General features: G+C 34.4%; 1 protein-coding gene across 1 annotated transcript in view; it reads left to right on the top strand.

Moving 5' to 3' along the window:
* The window catches only part of LOC109100509 (protein FAM184A-like), a 107589-nt gene that overhangs the window by 25161 nt on the left and 63313 nt on the right, over positions 1-19115 (top strand). The window contains 2 exon segments of the mRNA XM_042778359.1: positions 14729-15163; positions 16317-16739. Of these exon segments, the coding sequence (XP_042634293.1) occupies positions 14729-15163; positions 16317-16739 (858 nt within the window).

Below are 19115 nucleotides of genomic sequence, written 5' to 3'. Positions count from 1 at the left end.
GTCAGACCACACTGTTTGCACTTTGTGTTTGATTGACTAAAAAGAACTGGTTCACAACAAAGATTTCTTCATGAATTGCACCATACTGGTTGAGCTGTATGATTTTTGATTCATTATAATAACTTTTTGTTCATAAGTCTGACTACACTTCCGACCAGTGTAGTCCTGTTTGTGACCAAAAGACTACATTGCTTGAATCCCACAAGACTGTCATTGCTTGAATCCCACAAGGACAACTTAATAGAGTTATTAAGGTGCCAACATTTTGCAGTGTATGCCTTTTTTATCTCATCAATTATCACATTCAATTCCTACTGCAAACTGAGATAAAATTTTATTTGATTCAGTGGTGCGTGAAACTCTAGTACAGAGTACAAGATCGATCTTGGGTTTTTCAAGATCATTGAAATCATTGACCAGCCCAAAACTGTAGATAGATTGGTAGAAATTCAGTAATTATTCCTAAATTCTCACTATACTGTACATACACAGCCGAAGTGGAGCATTAATTGCTTTAGCAAAAAGTATGAAAACATTATGTGATAATGGTCAGTGACCTTTATTGCAATGTAAAAAGAAAGTAACCTTGTCCAATGTCATTCTTCCCCTCGCTGCCAGGGGGACCATGCAGGTAGACAGATGGCACTATACAGCCTGTTGGCACCAGGCAAGAAGAATCCCCAGTAGTGCTTCTTAGAACACCATGCTGGAATAAACACTGGCTAAAGGTCCTCTAAGATGCCACACTGTTCATTATGGACTCCAATTTGGCCACCATCCTGTTCCCTGCTTTGTCTCCAGTGAGTTCAAAGTGAGTGCAGTATCCAAGGTAGACTTCCTGATTGGTTTGTTCAGGCCTTTGGTATCATCTGAACCGCTATTGTTCCTTTAGGAGATGACAGCATTAAAAAACAAGCCATTAAGCTTGCAAATCGCTAACAGCTTAATGCACACTATGAGAGATCTGAGCCACGTCAGATAGTTTGATCACTGGTCACCTGTCCCGAGCTTCTTGAGATTGATTTTTTTTTTTCTAATCAAAAAAAACCCCTAGGGGTATAGGGAAACAGGTTTGGGCATAATTCAGACATAAAGAATTGGCTCCCATTCATGAGTGAGAGTTTGAATGTGAATTTGAACCAAACAGGAAGTTTTTTTTTAATTAGACTGATAGGAAAGGAAATTTCTGTCTATCTATCTATCTATCTATCTATCTATCTATCTATCTATCTATCTATCTATCTATCTATCTATCTACAGTATCTATCTATCTAACTATCTATCTATCTATCTATCTATCTATCTATCTATCTATCTATCTATCTATCTATCTATCTATCTATCTATCTATCGTTCTGTCTGTCTTTCTCTCTGTCTGTCTGTCTGTCAATCTATCTATCTATCATTCTGTCTGTCTGTCTGTCTGTCTGTCTGTCGATCTATTGTTCTGTCATTCAATTGTTTTATCATTTTACATTATCATTCTATCTTTTTTGTTTAATCTATCTCTGTCTGTTGTTTTATCTATCATTCTATCTTTCTGTATACTTGTCTGTCTGTCTTGCCAACATTCAGAACAATTAGTTATACAAAATTATACAAAACATCCAAATTCAAAAAGCAATTTTGCATTTTGTTTGCTACTTAAAAACGGTTCAAATTCACAAACCGAATTGGAATTTAAAAAAGGACTTTCAATTCACAACCCCACAAGGGAGTAATAAATTTAACACTGAACACTTTTCTCAGCTCCATTTGTTTTTCACACTTATATCTGAATATCAAGTTCACAGACAGAAAGATATGCCTGTCGCATGAGCGCAAGGAGACAGATCGCTTCGTACTTTATCAAAAGGTCTTTTTGAGATGGAGATGTGGGATTTTTAAGTGCTGTGAAGTCTGATTTAAAAACCTCTCCTGCAGGTTTAAATTCCACTGGGTGTAAATCTCAGCCTGCAAATAGTTCTCCTCGCCTTGATTTTTCTGCTGTAACTGCCCATCAAAGCTCTGACCCCATGCTCAGCTGTCAGAGTTGGCTTGCTCTAACTCTTTTTTTTCTTTTATGCCCTCATTTGGTACTTTCTCTTTCTTTATAGTAGGAAACTTTCAATGGCACCTTTTCCTCACATTGTGCTTTCTTTACTTCTTTTCTTTTTTCACCAGGTGGTGTTTGTTATTCTTCACATTCTGGAAGTTAGACTAATTAGAAGCTGAAATCTTTACTTTCTAGAGGACTGGTGTCTGTAGTATTGCATAATACCCTCTGGTATCTGTAGTTTAATTACTGGTGAAGAAGTGGAGAAGATATATAAGAAGGTTATGAGAAAACTGAGGAACATTACAACTCATGTAGGTGGCATCTCACACTGAACCACACACACAACATACTATGGTAGCCAGTTTCGCCTTGAAGTAAAAAATAAAAAAAAAAAATAAGAAGCCACTTAGATAAAGTTTGAAATAAAAGAAAATTCAAAATATAAAGATAAACAGTCATAATTCCAAGAAACTAAATCACATTGCAAGATATAATATCACATTGTGACACAAGAACATGGAGATGCTTTCATAGCTGGGGCCATAGGGAAGCTGATAATGAACCTAACACCTTAGTGTCCCGCTTATCCCTGACTTGCTTTCAAATAGCATTGTGTTTTTGATTTATTATCTTTGCTCAAGAGTGCAATTGATATTTAGTACAGTAGGCTCTGCCAATATCTGTGACTTTGGTGCCTGTGTTAGCTCAACCCAAATCTGCTTGGTGCAGCAAACTTTCCAGGGCATTGAACAAGCACTGCCACCCTTTCTAAACACCCTTTATATCCTTCTGTCCTCAGGAGTAGCATGAACCAATTTTTGAAAAAAGACTTTGTTTTTGCAGATAACAGCTTGGGAACTGAAGGAGTGACCTACCTATTTTCCTTATGAAGAAATCCATTTGTTATTCCAAAACTGCAGATTGACCTTGACTTTTTTTTTTTTTTGCCTCCTCCAATGACAAAACGAACGGAAAAACCAAGTGTTATCTTAAAAGTGGATTATTGGCTTTGTGTTCAGATGGTTCTTAGTGCACAGATCAGATTTAAACATAAGCTAATGAACCTCCCATAGCTTTTGTACCATTAATCTTCTTTTATGTTGTGGTAGAGGGCAACAAGGTAGTTGTGCTTTATTAGATTCAACAGGACTGACTCTGGCTCTCTGAGGAGACTTTAAAAGTTTTGAGGAGTTTTATTTGGCTGTTAATTTTATTGCCCTAAAAAGCAGCCATGAAGAGCATTTAAACTGAAGTGTGAATATTCATGTTGAACTGAGATTGGGAGGAAGTCTAGGATAAAACAAACACTTGAAATGGAGAGCCATACTTTGCAGAATTGGCAGCGACCCACCCAGCACATCCAAAATCCTCTGTTCAAACACTTCTGTCTGGGTTTAACATGCACTACATGTGACGAGAAACTTCTTGTTTAGTCAACGAGGAAAAAGTTGATGATACCTGTATGCATTTTTTATGGGGTGAGAACTGCCAGGGATCATGCAATATTTAATTAATTAAATATATTTGGGGACAGTTAATTTTTTTTTTCTTTTATTCAGCACAAATGCATTACATTGATCAAAAGTAAAAGTAAAGAGTAAAATGTTTATTTATCAGAAAATCAGCAAATTAGTACTACTATTTTAGTAGTAGAGTAAAAATAGTTCTTTCAAAACATAAAAGAATCTTATGATGCAATGCATTTTTAGAATACAAAAATTATAATAGAAGTTATAATATAGTTTTTTTGACATTGTATAGATTCAGTAATGTGCTGAATAGATTAGCCAACTTGTTTAGATTTGGCTTATATCAGACATTTTTGTGACTTTAGTAGATTTTTGGAGGTTTTAAGAACAAACTCTTGAGTAGAGAAGAGTTTCGTTAACTTTACATTTCTTTCTGAGGTTCCCAAGTGTTGAAGAGATGTACTCACAGCATTTTCACACCCTGTAGATTTGATTTTGGACTGGCTTTGTAAACAGGGCTGACACCTTTCAATATTTACTGTAGCACCCGAGGCAAAGGCAGCATGTAGAATTTAAAGTGAGCTTATTTTTCAATGCCCGTGGCAAAGGAAGTGTAGCTCGAGACCCTGTTGTATGACCCCTTCATTGAATGTGCAAAAAAAAAAAAAAAAAAAAACTGTAAATGTCAAAGATATTCTACGAGCCCTTAAGCAGAATTTCAGTTTCAGAGCACAGTAATATTTTAATGAACTGACCTCATCAAGGCAGCATTTAATGACAAACTGGCACAGGACTGCAAACACGAGGCTCTGACGCATGGTTTTATGACAGAGTTTTTAAAAGGGTTTTCATGTTTTTAAAAGAAGTTTCTTTTGCTCACCGAAGCTGCATTTGTGTTAAAATACATATATTTGTGTGAAATATTATTATAATTTAAAATAACTATATTCACTTATAATAAATGTTAAAATATAATTTTTTTACTGTGTTGGCAAAGCTGAATTTTCATCAGACCCCAGTCTGCAGTGTCACATGATCCTTAGGAAGTCAGTCTGATATGCTGATTTGATGCACTTCTCATGTACTATTTCTTATTATTATCATTGTTGACAGGGGTTGTTATGCTTCATATTTTTGTGTAAACTTGCTACCTTTTTTTCAGGATTCTTTGATGAATAGAAAGAAGAGCATTTATTTGATCTTTACTGTCATTCCAGCCTTACTAAATAAAAGTATTAATTTCTTTGGGGAAAAAAAAGAATGGTAGTATGTGCAATAGTCATTACACTCATGACTGAGACCTGCATTCTTATTTTCAGTCCGTGTACAATACAAAGCACAATGAATACAGTAGATTATCAGTAGCTGTGTGAAACACACCTTACAGTTAAGAAGTAACAACAAACCAACCCTGTAATTAAAAACTCTCAGGAGCCGAAATTAGACTCCCCAAAACCTTTTACATAATGAAAAGGACATTGAAATTTTGAAAGTTGTAGAAACACTCTGCTATGAAACCAAAGGGAACAAATGTAACTATATTTCACACCTCCAGGTTCATTGCATACAGTGCCCATTTATGCAGCAGGAAATTAGAGCTACAAAACCCTTTATGAGCCTTTTAATAATGATTAATGGTATAGCGGGAAGTCGTCTGCACAAAGTTGTTTTCATTTCCAAGTTTTTCATGCCAGACCAAACTGCTCTTTTTCAACTGCTTTAATTACCTCTTCGTTAAAGGTGTGCCTTGCAGTTTAGTGGATACCATGCATATAATTACACTAATTAGCACAATCTCTCAACTTCATTATAACCCATTTGCCCACTTAATGCATATAAATAAGCCTGCCAGTTATGAACTGATCCTGTGGGCCTGAGAATGCAGAATCTATGAACAAATAGCTGGAGGGAATGATAATATATTTATTTTACATGGTCTGTCATTCATTAAAACAGAGAATATGTTATATATAACAGGTCAAAGCTTGAAGCCAAGTCAGTAGCTGTAAGGAAAGGTCTTATTGCACTTTACAGACCCATTTTAATCTTCTACCGAGCCACATTTTTTGAAACAGACTTTGATTGAAGCTGCACAGTAACCCCCTACGTCGGCCCAAAAGTGATCTGGATCATTTTACAGGCAGTCTTTATACACTGAACAATATGCTGTTCTCTCTGCACCATTGCAAATGACTGTAATTATCATTATCATGGTCTTGGTCTTATTGACTGATGTTGGAACAGTTGTAATGACTCTCAGATTCAAATACAAAGTGATTAAGACTTTGCAGTATTGTGGGAGTTAATGGGTTTTCTCATATTCCAGTTCAGAGTGGGATGAAATCTCACTGACTGCAAGATTAATTGGAAGTATTCAGGACTAAAGTTTGAGCCAATGTGGCAAATCAAAAAAGACAATACAGTTTTGTGTTAACTTCATTACAAAGACTGTTCTAAACCATTAACCAAATCTTGTCATATTTTATGTCAATGCAAACATTTCTAGTTAGCCATGCTAGCTCAACAGAACTCAATTTATAACACAACTCAAACATTTATAAGGACGTAGTCAGTGCTTGAAGTAGAAAAATTTTCATAATTCCCAATGTATGTAGTGTGTGTGTGTGTGTGTGTGTGTGTGTGTAAATAAATAAATAAATAATTTTCATAATTCCCAATGTATGTAATGCCAAAAAAAAAGCAAGAAAGTAAGATGTTTAGAGCATTTTTAATATAAATAACGAGCGGCAACCTCCCGCTCTCTCTCGTTAAGCCAACAAGGAAGTGACTAAAACTGTAATTCATCGACTCAAAGGCTGGCTGCAAAAGGCAGTCAATCCCATAGACTCCCCATGTTAAAATGCCCAACTTTACAGTGGAAAAAAAACATGTTTACAGCCTGGTTCAAAAATGATTTTGGTCTATATAGCTAATTTTGCCCTTCAGGACAACTGTGAGGGGGTGAATTTTTTATAACTCATCTGTTTAAATTATATTAGCCTTAAAGTTCTGCATAATTAAGGGCGTGGCCACTTGAGTGACAGGTGGATTGCCGCTGCTGACAATTAACCAACTCCTCAGTAACCAGCTCCCGCCTTTTTGTCCATTTTCGATTATCCGGGAGAGTCACGCGGAGACGCGCTGACAAGATGGCGACGGCCCGCTTTGCACACTTTGAGCTTCAAAACCGCTCTTGAGGAGTCTATGGGTGACGTCACGGACACTACGTCCATGTTTTTATACAGTCTATGATAAATAAGCACCAGTTAAGCTGCAATACCAAACAGGACCACAGGGAGACGCCAAAAGACCACTAAACCTTCTGCCTTAACATGACTGTATGCTACTATATGGATCCATTCAGAATAAACTAAACCACTAACCACCGTGTAATCTTAAACACCTTCAGTCAGCATTCATTATAAAACACTCATGCTTTTACGTCAAACTTCACACTGAAAATAATAATTTAATGACATCTGGATGCGAGTCACTATTATCTTCGCCATCTCTGATGAAATTGGCCGTGTTTTCTCTGCATTAGCGCTGTTTTGATCTTATTTTTTTATTCCTAATGCATTCCCTTACTGGATCCTTGAACTTTCCAGAAGTTTACTGGTTTCAAATAGCCTGGGTAGTGTGCTTTATAGTGTCATTTCTAATCACCCAGACACTGACACTTTGACTCAGTAACGGCAACATGTCAGAAGTGCCGGTACGCTCGAAAAAGTGCCAGTACGCTAAAGATTAAGTGCCAGTATTGCATACCAGTGCATACCGGCCCATTTCAAGCACTGTACGTAGTCCTTCAGATTGTGTACTAAATGGTAACTTTTAAAGTTTTAAATAAAGATTGTTGGAGTGTTTTACTAGAAAATACCTTTTCACTCTTTCTACTTAAAAAAATAAAAAATTTAAATTTGCGAGCAATTTCTGAGTAAAAGTTGTTTCAAAATTAATTCTGCACAATTTTTGTGTGTGTGTATCTTAGAAACATTAACAACTCATTATTCTATAGTAAAAATGCATGCATAATAATAAATATTTTGTATCACTGTTATTTCAGTATCATTTATGTACTATTTGTATTATTATTATGTACTTATAGTTTTTATTAATATTTTATTAATAGCTTTTTTTTTCAACTGCTGCATTGCTGCCACATTTTTTTTCCACTCAGTAATGTCATAATAACAAGATTTATGTTGATTAAATTAAATATTTGTTGCAATAACTAGTTAAGTCAATAAAATTCTATATTTTCTCATAATAATACGATACTTTGTCGTTAAAACTGAAATTTTCCTGTTAAAACTATATATTTTTTCATAATAACAAGATGTAATCTTGTTAAAACAATGTTTTTTTGCACAAAAAAAAGAGATATGTTGTTAAAAACATATATTATCCTCATAATAATGACTTTTTTTCATAAAAATTTCCCGTTATAACAGACAAAACATTGAGATTTTATATTATTGAAATGACATATTTTGTATGTGACGTGACAGTGTAGGTCTATAGGCCTTTATTATTTTATCATTTTTATATTTCTGTTTTCATTTCATTAAGTTTGTTTTAGTTTATTTTGATATGTACATTTTGTTGATTTATGTGTATTTCAGTATAGCTTATAGATTTTTATTTGACTTTTAGTAATTTTAGTATTCCAATTTACACTTTTTCAGTTCGTTGCCAATTTCAGGTTTCAGTTTCAAGTTTTTCATCTGATTTTTACATTTTATTTCAGCTTTCAAAATCAATTACCGAAATCCCTTTTTACTAGCTTTAGTTTTGTTAACGATAACAACCCTGCTGTGTATAGCAGGGGTTCCAAACTTTAAGCCCGCGACCCCCATGATAAATGCGCTGCTGCCCCGCGACCCCCCCCCCCCCACACACACCTCAACAACCCCTTTTTTGGAGCCTCCACACGCCTTTAACTTTAGCAAACAGCGGGATACGTTGTGTTGCTGCGCGTGATGTACGTACGTAACTTGATTGTGATTGACGCTGACGTAAATCTCGTAATGTCTGGGACAAAATTACAATTTGAATTAAAATATATATATATATATAATATATATATATATATATATTATATATATATATATATATATATTATATATATACATATATATATTATATTTTTTTATTTGTATCAGACTTTTCTGCAAACACCATTTAACAAGTATTGAATTAAACCCTTTCACACGTAAGTTTAAAATATTCTGGGTGACCCCCCAGCGTGAGTTTTTCAAGGCGATCGTTATTTAGATGTGTCACTTTATGGTTTCCATGGTGAACGCGTCATTGCTTGTCACGTGACACACCGCAGAAAACAACAGAGCTGAATGAATGATGATCTGCTTTTTATGTCATTTTTTTTTGCTTTTTTTATTCAAAATATTCACAAATTTGTTAGATATGGCATGAAATAGCTGACATCCTGATTTTCAAAATATATGCAAGTGGAAGTGTTTTGTTGTTTAAACACCTTTATAACGATCGCGTTAGTTGAGCTGTATGCGCGACGGCATCTTAGTTTGTGCCGCAGACGCAGTTCAGAGAATCGGATCTGTTGGATTTACAACACGTGAATTCATCCACTTCTCCCGAAATACATAAAAGTAAGTGGATGGTGAACTGGGAGAATAATAGAGTAAACTTTAAATTAACTCACACAACTTTTACATCATATTCATAAAACGTGTCTAATTATAATGGAAAGGATTATTATTGCCTCTTCCTTGGACATCAGTGTGTATTTTACAAACTCTAAATGTATTGTTTTTTTAGTACTTATATGTCTGAAACCTAAAATAAACATTATGTGGTTGAAAACACTTAAAAGTTCTGATGACAGCTCTGAGTCCTGAGCGCGCCTGTCTCTGGCTCAGCGCCAGCCAGCGCGCGAGAGCACATTTGAATTTCACGTCATGCACTGACCGGTGTGATCGTACACTCCAGGGACCAGCCTAGACCTATCATACCGGTGTGATCGTACGTGCGAAAGGGTTAAATTAACTGCAACAAAAATATATAGGGCCTATATATTTTTTCCACTTTTTTTATAGAAATCATCTCGCGACCCCTGCGCCGGGGTCCCTCGACCCCCCGGGGGGTCGCGACCCCCACTTGGGAATAACTCTGTCGCCCCCTCAAGGTTTATTAATATTACAGTAGCGGTTTAGCATGTGCAAAGCAGTATGTCAAATAAGCAGTGTTGGAAAGAGTACTGAAAAAAATTACTCAAGTAAAAGTACCATTACATTCCAAAAAATGTAGTGTGAGTCAAGGAAAAAGTACTTGTCCAAAAAACTACTTGAGTAAGAGTAAAAGAGTAGCTTATTTAAAAGTAGTGAATAGTGAGTACTGAGCTGCGGATTCGACCCCCTTATAATAAATACTGTACACTCCAATTTAAACATTTAGAAAACATCATACATACTGTAATTCACATTATCTTTTGTTGTTTGTCAGAAAGAATGAAGAATGAATATCTATCATCCAGCAGTTTTAATTTTGACTACCAACTCTTTTAAATACATCAAAACAGCACTGAAAAACTATTATGATGAAAAGATTAAAGAGTTATATTCAGTACAATCATCACTATTTAAGTCCTACGTTTGAAAAAAGAGATTTAAAATCAGGCTTAAGGCCACTGAGACAGAGCATGCTATTGTTGCAGATAAAATATTAATGTTTGGAACAATGCAAAAAATACAAAACCATTACAAACTCATACTAGAGTTCATCACACGCAATGAGATGGTTAAAAATAGAGATTTAAAAGAGCCAATTTCACTTCGAAATGGTGCCAGTTTTGGAGGTGATAAAGAAATGAGAATCGTAAACACAATCATTTATGATACAATTTAAACGTAAAAGCACATAGTCCTACATTATTCTTACACAGCTACATTTACTCAAATTGTTATGATGATAATACAATTTGTAAGGGGAAAAAAATTGCATTAAATAAGGAAGTATTTCCAGGGAAACTTTTTCAAAAGAAAACACACACACACACACACACACACACACACACACACACACACACACACACACACACACACGTCTCTTTGCAGGACCGTGGTGGCCTGCTGAGGCACAATTTTTAAACTACTCAAAAAAGTACAATTTCTGATTAAAAAAAAAAAAAAAAAAAAAACTAAATTAAAATTAAATTTTTTTAAACTACTCAAAAAAGAACAATTTCTGATAAAAACTACTTAATTACAGTAAAGTGAGAATTTACAATTTGTTACTTCATCCCCCTGCAAAGTAGTAATATGTACAAATATGCTGTAAAATATCTTAGATAACGTACTGTTTGTGCTGAGAATTTAAAGAGTACTGTATGTCCACTGGAAGTATTTCTATTATTTGTAAATGGTGGGGAACAGTGATGCGGTTGATGACATACAGTAAGTCACAAGACATTTGCACCATGTCAGATTTATGCATACTTATAGATACTTTGTCAAATGTAGTATGTACTAGTATGTAGCATGAAGTTTTTGACTAAATGTTAATAGCTGATTCTGAGTGTATTTCTATGCTATAACAATACCCTACGCACACAGTAAAATGAGTCAAGTTTTGAAACAGTAAAACTGGTCAAAACTTGTTTAGAAAAGACATCACAACAGAATTGTACATTTGATGCCTTAAAATCTTGTCTAGATGACAAGCTCACTCGATTATGTGCACAGAGTTCATGACAGCGAATTTTATTTACCGCATGATAGCAATTTTAACACTGTACTGGAATGTTCAGAGAAATATGACTAGACTTCTAAACATAATAGCTCAAAAACTGTTTTAGTCAAATTGACTCTTTTTGCAAGGGAAATAGCTTAACCATTCCAGGAGTGTGTTTCTCAGCATCAGTCAGTGCACATCAGTGTGAGTGCGTAACTTCCAGGATGTTCTGAGATTTAAAATGAATGTTGGCACTCTGACTGCCTTCTGAATTTTAATATAGTCCTATGCAGGATGGCTGCCACTTTCATTTCACAATTTCAGTATGAATTGTCCTTCCAAGAAAGAGTCATGCATTCCCTCAAGAAGAGTTTTAACTATGTGCTTCACTACTGTTCAATAAGTTGGGCTGAGGTTTTTTATTTTATTTTATTTGTTTATTTAATTTTATTATAAAAAGAAAGACTCAGATAGTTTTTTTTTCTAAAACAATTATATCTTTGTTTTATTTACGTTTGTTTTATATTTTTTTTTACAATGCAGAGGGATGCATTACATTATGAAAAATTTGCATTTCAAATCATTTTTTCAACTTTTTGTACATCAAAGAATCCTGAAAAAAAAATATTAATCAGCAACAATGTTCAAAAAATTGATAATAATAAGAAAAATGTATTAAGCAGCAAATCAGCATATTAGAATGATATCTGAAGGATTATGTGACACTGAACACTGGAGTAATATTTAAAAAAAAAAATCAGCTTTGTATCAATTACATACAAAAAAAAATCCAAAAATAAAACAAATTAAAAACATAATATTTTCCAAAAATAAAAATTACTGTGGTGAATGGTTTACTCAACTAATGTAAAGCTAAAAAACTCATGCTTCATATTTTGTTTTATGCTAATTATTTGATAACACTTTACAGTAATGTTCTATTTGTTAACAAGGCATTGCATTAGCTTACTTTTTATATTAATATTGTTAATTTATTCATATGCATTTCTAGCATTTCAAGTTGTTTAATTAATTTGAATCTTTTATAATCTGTTAATATTGAGTTAAATTGAAAATATTGAGTAAAATCGAAAATTAACTGTGAACAGTAGTACATTTATATAAAAAAAAAAATCCACACATAAAAAAAAAAAAAAAAATTCACGCAAAAAAATATAAAAAAAAATTTTCGTTAAGTCATATCTAATGCATTAACTAAATATAACAGTTTTTAAACTTATCATGAAGATATGATAAAAAATTACTGGTACACCAGAAAAAAATAGCTGTTAAATGCTGTTTGGTTTGGCTATTTCCATACTGTATTTTCATCTCACATGCCTTACAGGTAATATATTGACTGCCCATCTCAAATGTAAGAGCTTCGCAAGTGCCCTTAACAGCAGCATAAGCTGAAGTCAGTAAGGTAGTTGTATCGCCATTGGAAACAGGCCAATTATTGGTTTGGTTATGATAAGGTTGAAACCAGTGCATCAGGACCGTTTAAACAGGTTGTGAGGATTTTCTCCACTCTTACGCAGTAAAGGAGCAGATAACACAACAGATACGGCTAGTTTTTGCACATCTCTCGGGATCAGCTTCAGACATCGACATGCATTGACTGAGAGAGAGCAAACATAGTCAAAGTAACTGAACCGCCATTTCTTCTGTGTCCACTGCTGCCCTTATCAGCTCATTTTTGTCTGGCTGAGAGAAATGAAAACTGTGGTGAATAGTGTGGTGAAAGAAAACTGGAGAATAATGGAATCCTCTGTGGTCAATTCTGGGAGAGAGTCGGCTATAGATGTGATGAGAGTAGCACATACGTCTTCAAACTGAGTCACGGTTTCTCACAGAGCAGGATTTGTAATGGAGATAACTCTATTGTGCCGCTCTCAGGTGGCTGAACGGCTCTCACCTAATCAGATGTCTAGACAATTATGGAAATGAAGTGAGAGCCGGACACACAAAGCATGAGAATTGCAGTCGAAGGTCACTTTGTTTCCAAATAATCAAGCAGGGGAATAGTTTGGTTGAGAAGAAATAAAAGCTATTTATTTTGTCTTTTTAGATGTCGTTGCTGTTTCAACACTGAGAATGTTTTTTTTTTTTCTTTTTTTTCTTCTTTTTTTGTGGACGTTTATATGCATTTGTGCTCTGATTTAAAAGTCGGGGGCTGGCAATGGTGGATGTAGGTATGAATTTATCTCCAATCTCTGTCTAATACTTAATCACAACACAATTAAAAAGATCATGTTAAATTAGTTGTGCATAACCTAATATTTATGAGCTAAGATTCCATGTCTGTAATTTTAACAAAATAACAAAAAGTATTCATGAGCAACCCAAAGTTTTATTTCATGAAGCTAATCTCAGACCCATTTTAGAGACTTTCAAGCTCTCTCCGTATAACTGAGGGAATTAAAAATTTAAAAAGTGTCTGAAAACGTATCTTTAGCTTTTGTGCACTGTTTCTGATTAGCTTTCTTTAAAAAATGCATTAGCAGACTCATTCATGCTATAAAAAACAACATAATTTATCTTTTTAATAATTAATCTTTCTGGACTAGGCAGTTCTCAGTTGGTGGGTTGCAACTCGTAAATAGGTCACATTTTTGTACTAAAAGGGTCATAGAGAGCTGGGAAAACTCTAAATTAAAATAAAAATAATAAATTGCAGCTAACCATGCAATTTTACTCCCTACTTGCATATTTGCATATTAAAAGATAGGCAAAACAATAATTATTATTTTGTTGCTGATGTCATAGGTAAAACAACATAAATTAAAAGTGACCTGTAACTTTGTATAAGTTGCCAAATTATGCAGATGACAACATGAACAGGTAACTTGTCTTTAAAAACCTATGCAAGTTAAATGAAATATTAGAGTGAAAATTGTTAATTTCTGTGCAGTTGTTTATTTTATATATATATATATATATATATATATATATATATATATATATATATATATATATATATATATATATATATTGTATACAGCTTATGTCGTGCTAATATTTTCACAAACTGTCAAGCTTGGTTGTATTTTTATGTGCAATTTTGGTACTTTTTGTGGTCACTTGATGCCCATTGTACGCTTTACAACCACTACAGAACAGTACAGCAATAAACAGAAAAGTTTTGTTGTAAATAAGGTGTTACCCTATAAGTATAACATCTCAAAGTATAATGGAACCCTTTCCCATATTTGAGCTGGATTTAAAGGTCAAGCTTGCTAAAGTGTCTTGGTTCCTTGAGTGGCTTTACATGTGTAATGCATTGAGCACAAAAACTCTAGATCAGCAAAACAGTGTTTACTTAACCTTTTACATTAAGTTTGTTCTGTGGCATTTCTCAACTTTTTAAGCTGTCATGGACTGAGCAAACACAGATTATGCTGCCTAGAAGGTTCTAGAAGATGATGCAACTATTTTATCTAAACTTTGATACATTTGAGCCTCATTTGCAATGTAGATCACTCAGTTCTCCATCCTTTCACCTGTCCAGGTGATCTATGCCCTCAACACCAAGAATGACGAGCATGAAGCGGCCATCCAGACCCTGAAGGAAGCCCACGAGGAGGAGGTGCAGCAGATCCTCTCGGACACACGGGAGGAGAAGATCATGCAGTACAAGAGCAAGATCAGCGATGAGATGGACTTGAAGCAGCGCATTCAGTCTCTGGAGGAGTCCATGGAGCTGCACGAGCGGATGAAGCGCCAGGCCCTGGCGGAGTTTGAGACATACCGCCAGAGGGTGGAGGACATGCAGCTGTGCACGGAGGCACAGCACACGCAGCGCGTGGTCACCATGTCCCGAGAGGTGGAGGAAATGCGACGCTCTTTCGAGGAGAAACTCCGCTCCTTTGGACAGTTGCAGGCCCAGTTTGAGCAGGAGAAACAGCAGGCTCTTGAGGAGCTACGTGCTGCACATCGGCAGGAGGCAATCCCATTGCAATTAAATTTATATTTAAAATGCATTCAAAAAAAAGAAACAACAATAAAATACCAAATCAAATCAAAATAAAAATACATTAAAAAAAAAAAAATTAAAGTGTTGTAAACTTAGAATTAATAAACTTAAAATTACTAAATCAAATTAAAATAGCACTACTGTATTATTAAATACTGTAAGTATTTAATAATAATAATAATAATAATAATACAATAATACAACTGTAAACTTAGAATTAATAAACTTAAAATGTTTAAAATAAATATGTAATATCTTAAAATGTAAGCTTAATATTTATGAAAGTCATAATTTCCTCATTTTGCAATTAAATCATCAAACTTATATTTTGATGGAAAACCATCAAAGTCAGGCTTGCTAACTTTTTAGGGACTGACCAGTCATTCACACAGTTGAATCTGTGCTCACGCTCATTAAATTCACTGTTGCCTTGAAAATATAGATTTTTGTGCTGAATTTAAGATGTTGACTAAACACAGATAATTCATATTTTATAGCCATGTGATAAAAAAAAAATTGTGAAATGAAAAACTCACGTTCTTATTTATATCGGATTGATTAATCTGGATGATTGTAAAGTGTCTTTGAGCTTTGAAAAAGCACTATAGAAATATATTATTAGATTAATTACCTCAATAAATTCCAAACTACATTATTATTATTATTATTATTATTATTATTATTATTATTATTATTATTATTAAATGGTAGTAAAGACAAAAAAAATAATACAAAAATTATATTATTTTATATATCATTATATTATTTTATATTGTATTAATAATAATTATTATTTTTGCTGAACAGTAATTTTTATGTTTAGATTTATTTAAGTTATGTAGATGATAATAATCTGTTTTTATAATAATCTGTTGATTAACAATACAATTTTTACAGGGACAGCAACCTTGGATCTACCTTGGGTCAAGGTCATTTTCCAAAGTTCATAAAATGACCCTTGTGGGGTTTGAACCATTAGGTTTCCAGCTTTTATTTAAAATCACAAGGCTACACTACATTAATAAAGCAATAATTATGTTTTTCAAAATTCTGTCCTGATAACTGTACATTAAACAGTATCCACTTAAAAAAAACAACACTTGAATGCATGTTGCTTTTACAGGTTCAAGATCTGCTTCGTTCACACCAAAGCCTGAATGCCAACTACAGCAAAGACCAGGAGAAACTGGGACAGCTTCATAAAGCGGAGGTGGATTCACTGAGTGAAAGGGTCGAGGAACTGAAACAGGACAAGAAGCGTCTGGTGGAGGAATACGAGGCCAAACTAAATAAAGCCCAGGCCTTCTACGAACGGGAACTGGAGGCCATGAAGCGCACGCAGCAGATGACTGCAGAGAACCTGCTGGCCTGGAAGAAGACCGAAGCGGAGCTGAGGAAGGAGTTCCAGGCACAGGAAGCGGCGTTGCAGAAGACTCTGGGGAAGCTGCGCAGCGAACTGCAGCGGGTGCAGGAGGAGGCCAGGGAGAGCAGGGAGAAATCCCACAAACTGCAGGCCTCCCTCATTGCTGCGGAGAACAACATCAAGGTTAACCACCAGATGCATCACTTAATTTAACAATTAAATTAAATTAAAAATTTAATTTAATGGTATTGTTTATCCATAAATGAAAATTCTGTGATCATTTACTCACCCTGGTATTACTTTCTAGTCACACTGTAGTTTGGGGGCCAATTCTCACTATTAATTGACTATTAACTATGACTTATGCCTCAATAAACTCCTAATTTGCTACTTATTAATAGTTAGTAAGGTAGTTGTTAAGTTTAGGTGTGGGGTAGGATTAAGGGATCTAAAAAATGGTCATGCAGAATAAGCCATTAATATGCTCTTTATAAATACTAATAAACAGACAATTTGATACACATGCTAAGAAGTAACTAGTTAACCCTCTGGAGTCTAAGGGTATGTTTGGGGCCTGGAGAAGTTTTGACATCAACTTAAATTAACGCAATTTTCAGTTTCTTATAAATATCTAAATGGCTAAAGTCTAATCTCACTGTGAGAATTGGTCCCTACATGGAAGTGTTACCAACTTTCTTTTGATATTTAGAGGATATATTAAAGACAATTTGTAACCACCGTTTTACCACAGCGACTTCCATTGTGTTTTTCCATACATTATTTAATGGACTATCAATTCAGTTCAATTCAATTCAATTCAGTTCAACTTAACGCAACGCAACTTAACGCATCTTAACTTAACGCAGCTTAACTGGAGAAGTTTTGTCATGCCCTGACATTTGTGCATTGTCAGGGCAACTTAACTTAACGCAATTCACCTCAACTTAACTCAAACCAAACCAAACTAAATTAAACCAAACAAAAACACAACGCAATGCAACATAACTTTAACTTTACTTTACTTTACTTTACTTTACTTTACTTTACTTTTAATTTATTGAATTTATTTTTTAATTAAACTCTGATTGGCATTGTGCAGAATTTCACTTTTATTAGTACATTTATTGATACTTAAATCTTATGTTGCATGTTTAATCTCATCTAATGAGAATCATCTAATCTTAATAGTTCAATTCCCAAATCATTTCCTAACACGTTCCAGGCCGCTGGTCTCATTTTTAATTAACTACCCTACATGCTTTTTCTTGTTGAATATCTTCTTTAAATTGCATCACATTATGGTACTAAAATTGGTTACAGATGCTGTTTGATGTTAATAAATAAAAGTTTTATTTACAAGTCATTTACAAACACATGTTAGAACAAATACAGTATTTCTTTAACCCTCTGCAGTGTATTTTAAATAATTAAAATGGCATACGCAGAACATTGTAGCAGTGAATGTCAAACTACTGTGGTGTTTTTTTTGTTTCATTCTGAACACATCAGATATTTCAGGCACATTTACAGTATAGAGACTTCAAACGCAGTGGCACACATCCTGAACTCTAAATTGTCTTTCAAATATCTTTGAAGAAAAACCCCAGTCAGCCAGCATGGCCCTCCAAGGCATTTCTTGGACTTGTTTCTGAATGGAGGAACTGACGAAATGTAATTTATGAGTGTCATCAAAAGATACATGCTTGGTTTGATCTATAATATGCTCGTTCAAATGAACAATGATGGCCAGTTTAATATTATGTTTGTATTTCATAAATTCTTGCTTTTATGACACTTTATAATGACTATTTAATGGCAATATGCTAAGCCTCTTTAGCTCAACGCACACACACAGAGCAGATCTTTAATGGAATCGATCTTTAGTCACTGTGACATTTTCAGACTGGAGTTTTGAATGATCTGACTCCCTGGGGTCTGTGCTTGTTTTTGTTCATCTTTGCTGATCAAATGATGAATTACTCAGGTGAGAGATGTTTTTAGGATCCACGTCACATCTCTAGGAGCATTTAGTATAAACAAAAAGCAGTAAGAGGGGAAATCATTGAATTCAAACCCAAATATCTGAGGTCAAATAGCCTGCAGTCACAGTTTTACAAATCAGACACGCTTCAATCAAAGACCGTTTAGATTCCCCAGGTGCTAATTTTCACCCAATTGCATGATGCTGTTTCCAGATGAGACTCCTGTCACCTTATTAAAAGATTTCACAGCTCATTTTACAAGGGCATTTTTAGTATAGCACCAGACATTCCTTCAAAAAATACAATTAAAGGGATAGTTCACTCAAAAATGAAAATTCGATGTTTATCTGCTTACCCCCAGGGCATCTAAGATGTAGGTGACTTTGTTTCTTCAGTAGAGCACAAACGGAGATTTTTAACTCAAACTGTTGCAGTCTGTCAGTCATATAATGTAAGTGAATGGGAATCACGACTTTGAGAGTAAAAAAAAAAAATACACAAACAAAACCAAATTAAATCCTGCAGCTCGTGACGATACATTGATGTGTAAAGACACTAAACGATCGGTCTGTGCAAG

The sequence above is a fragment of the Cyprinus carpio genome, chromosome A20 (assembly GCF_018340385.1).
Source record: "Cyprinus carpio isolate SPL01 chromosome A20, ASM1834038v1, whole genome shotgun sequence".
NCBI lineage: Eukaryota > Metazoa > Chordata > Actinopteri > Cypriniformes > Cyprinidae > Cyprinus > Cyprinus carpio.
This window is presented reverse-complemented; position numbering and strand designations above follow the sequence as displayed.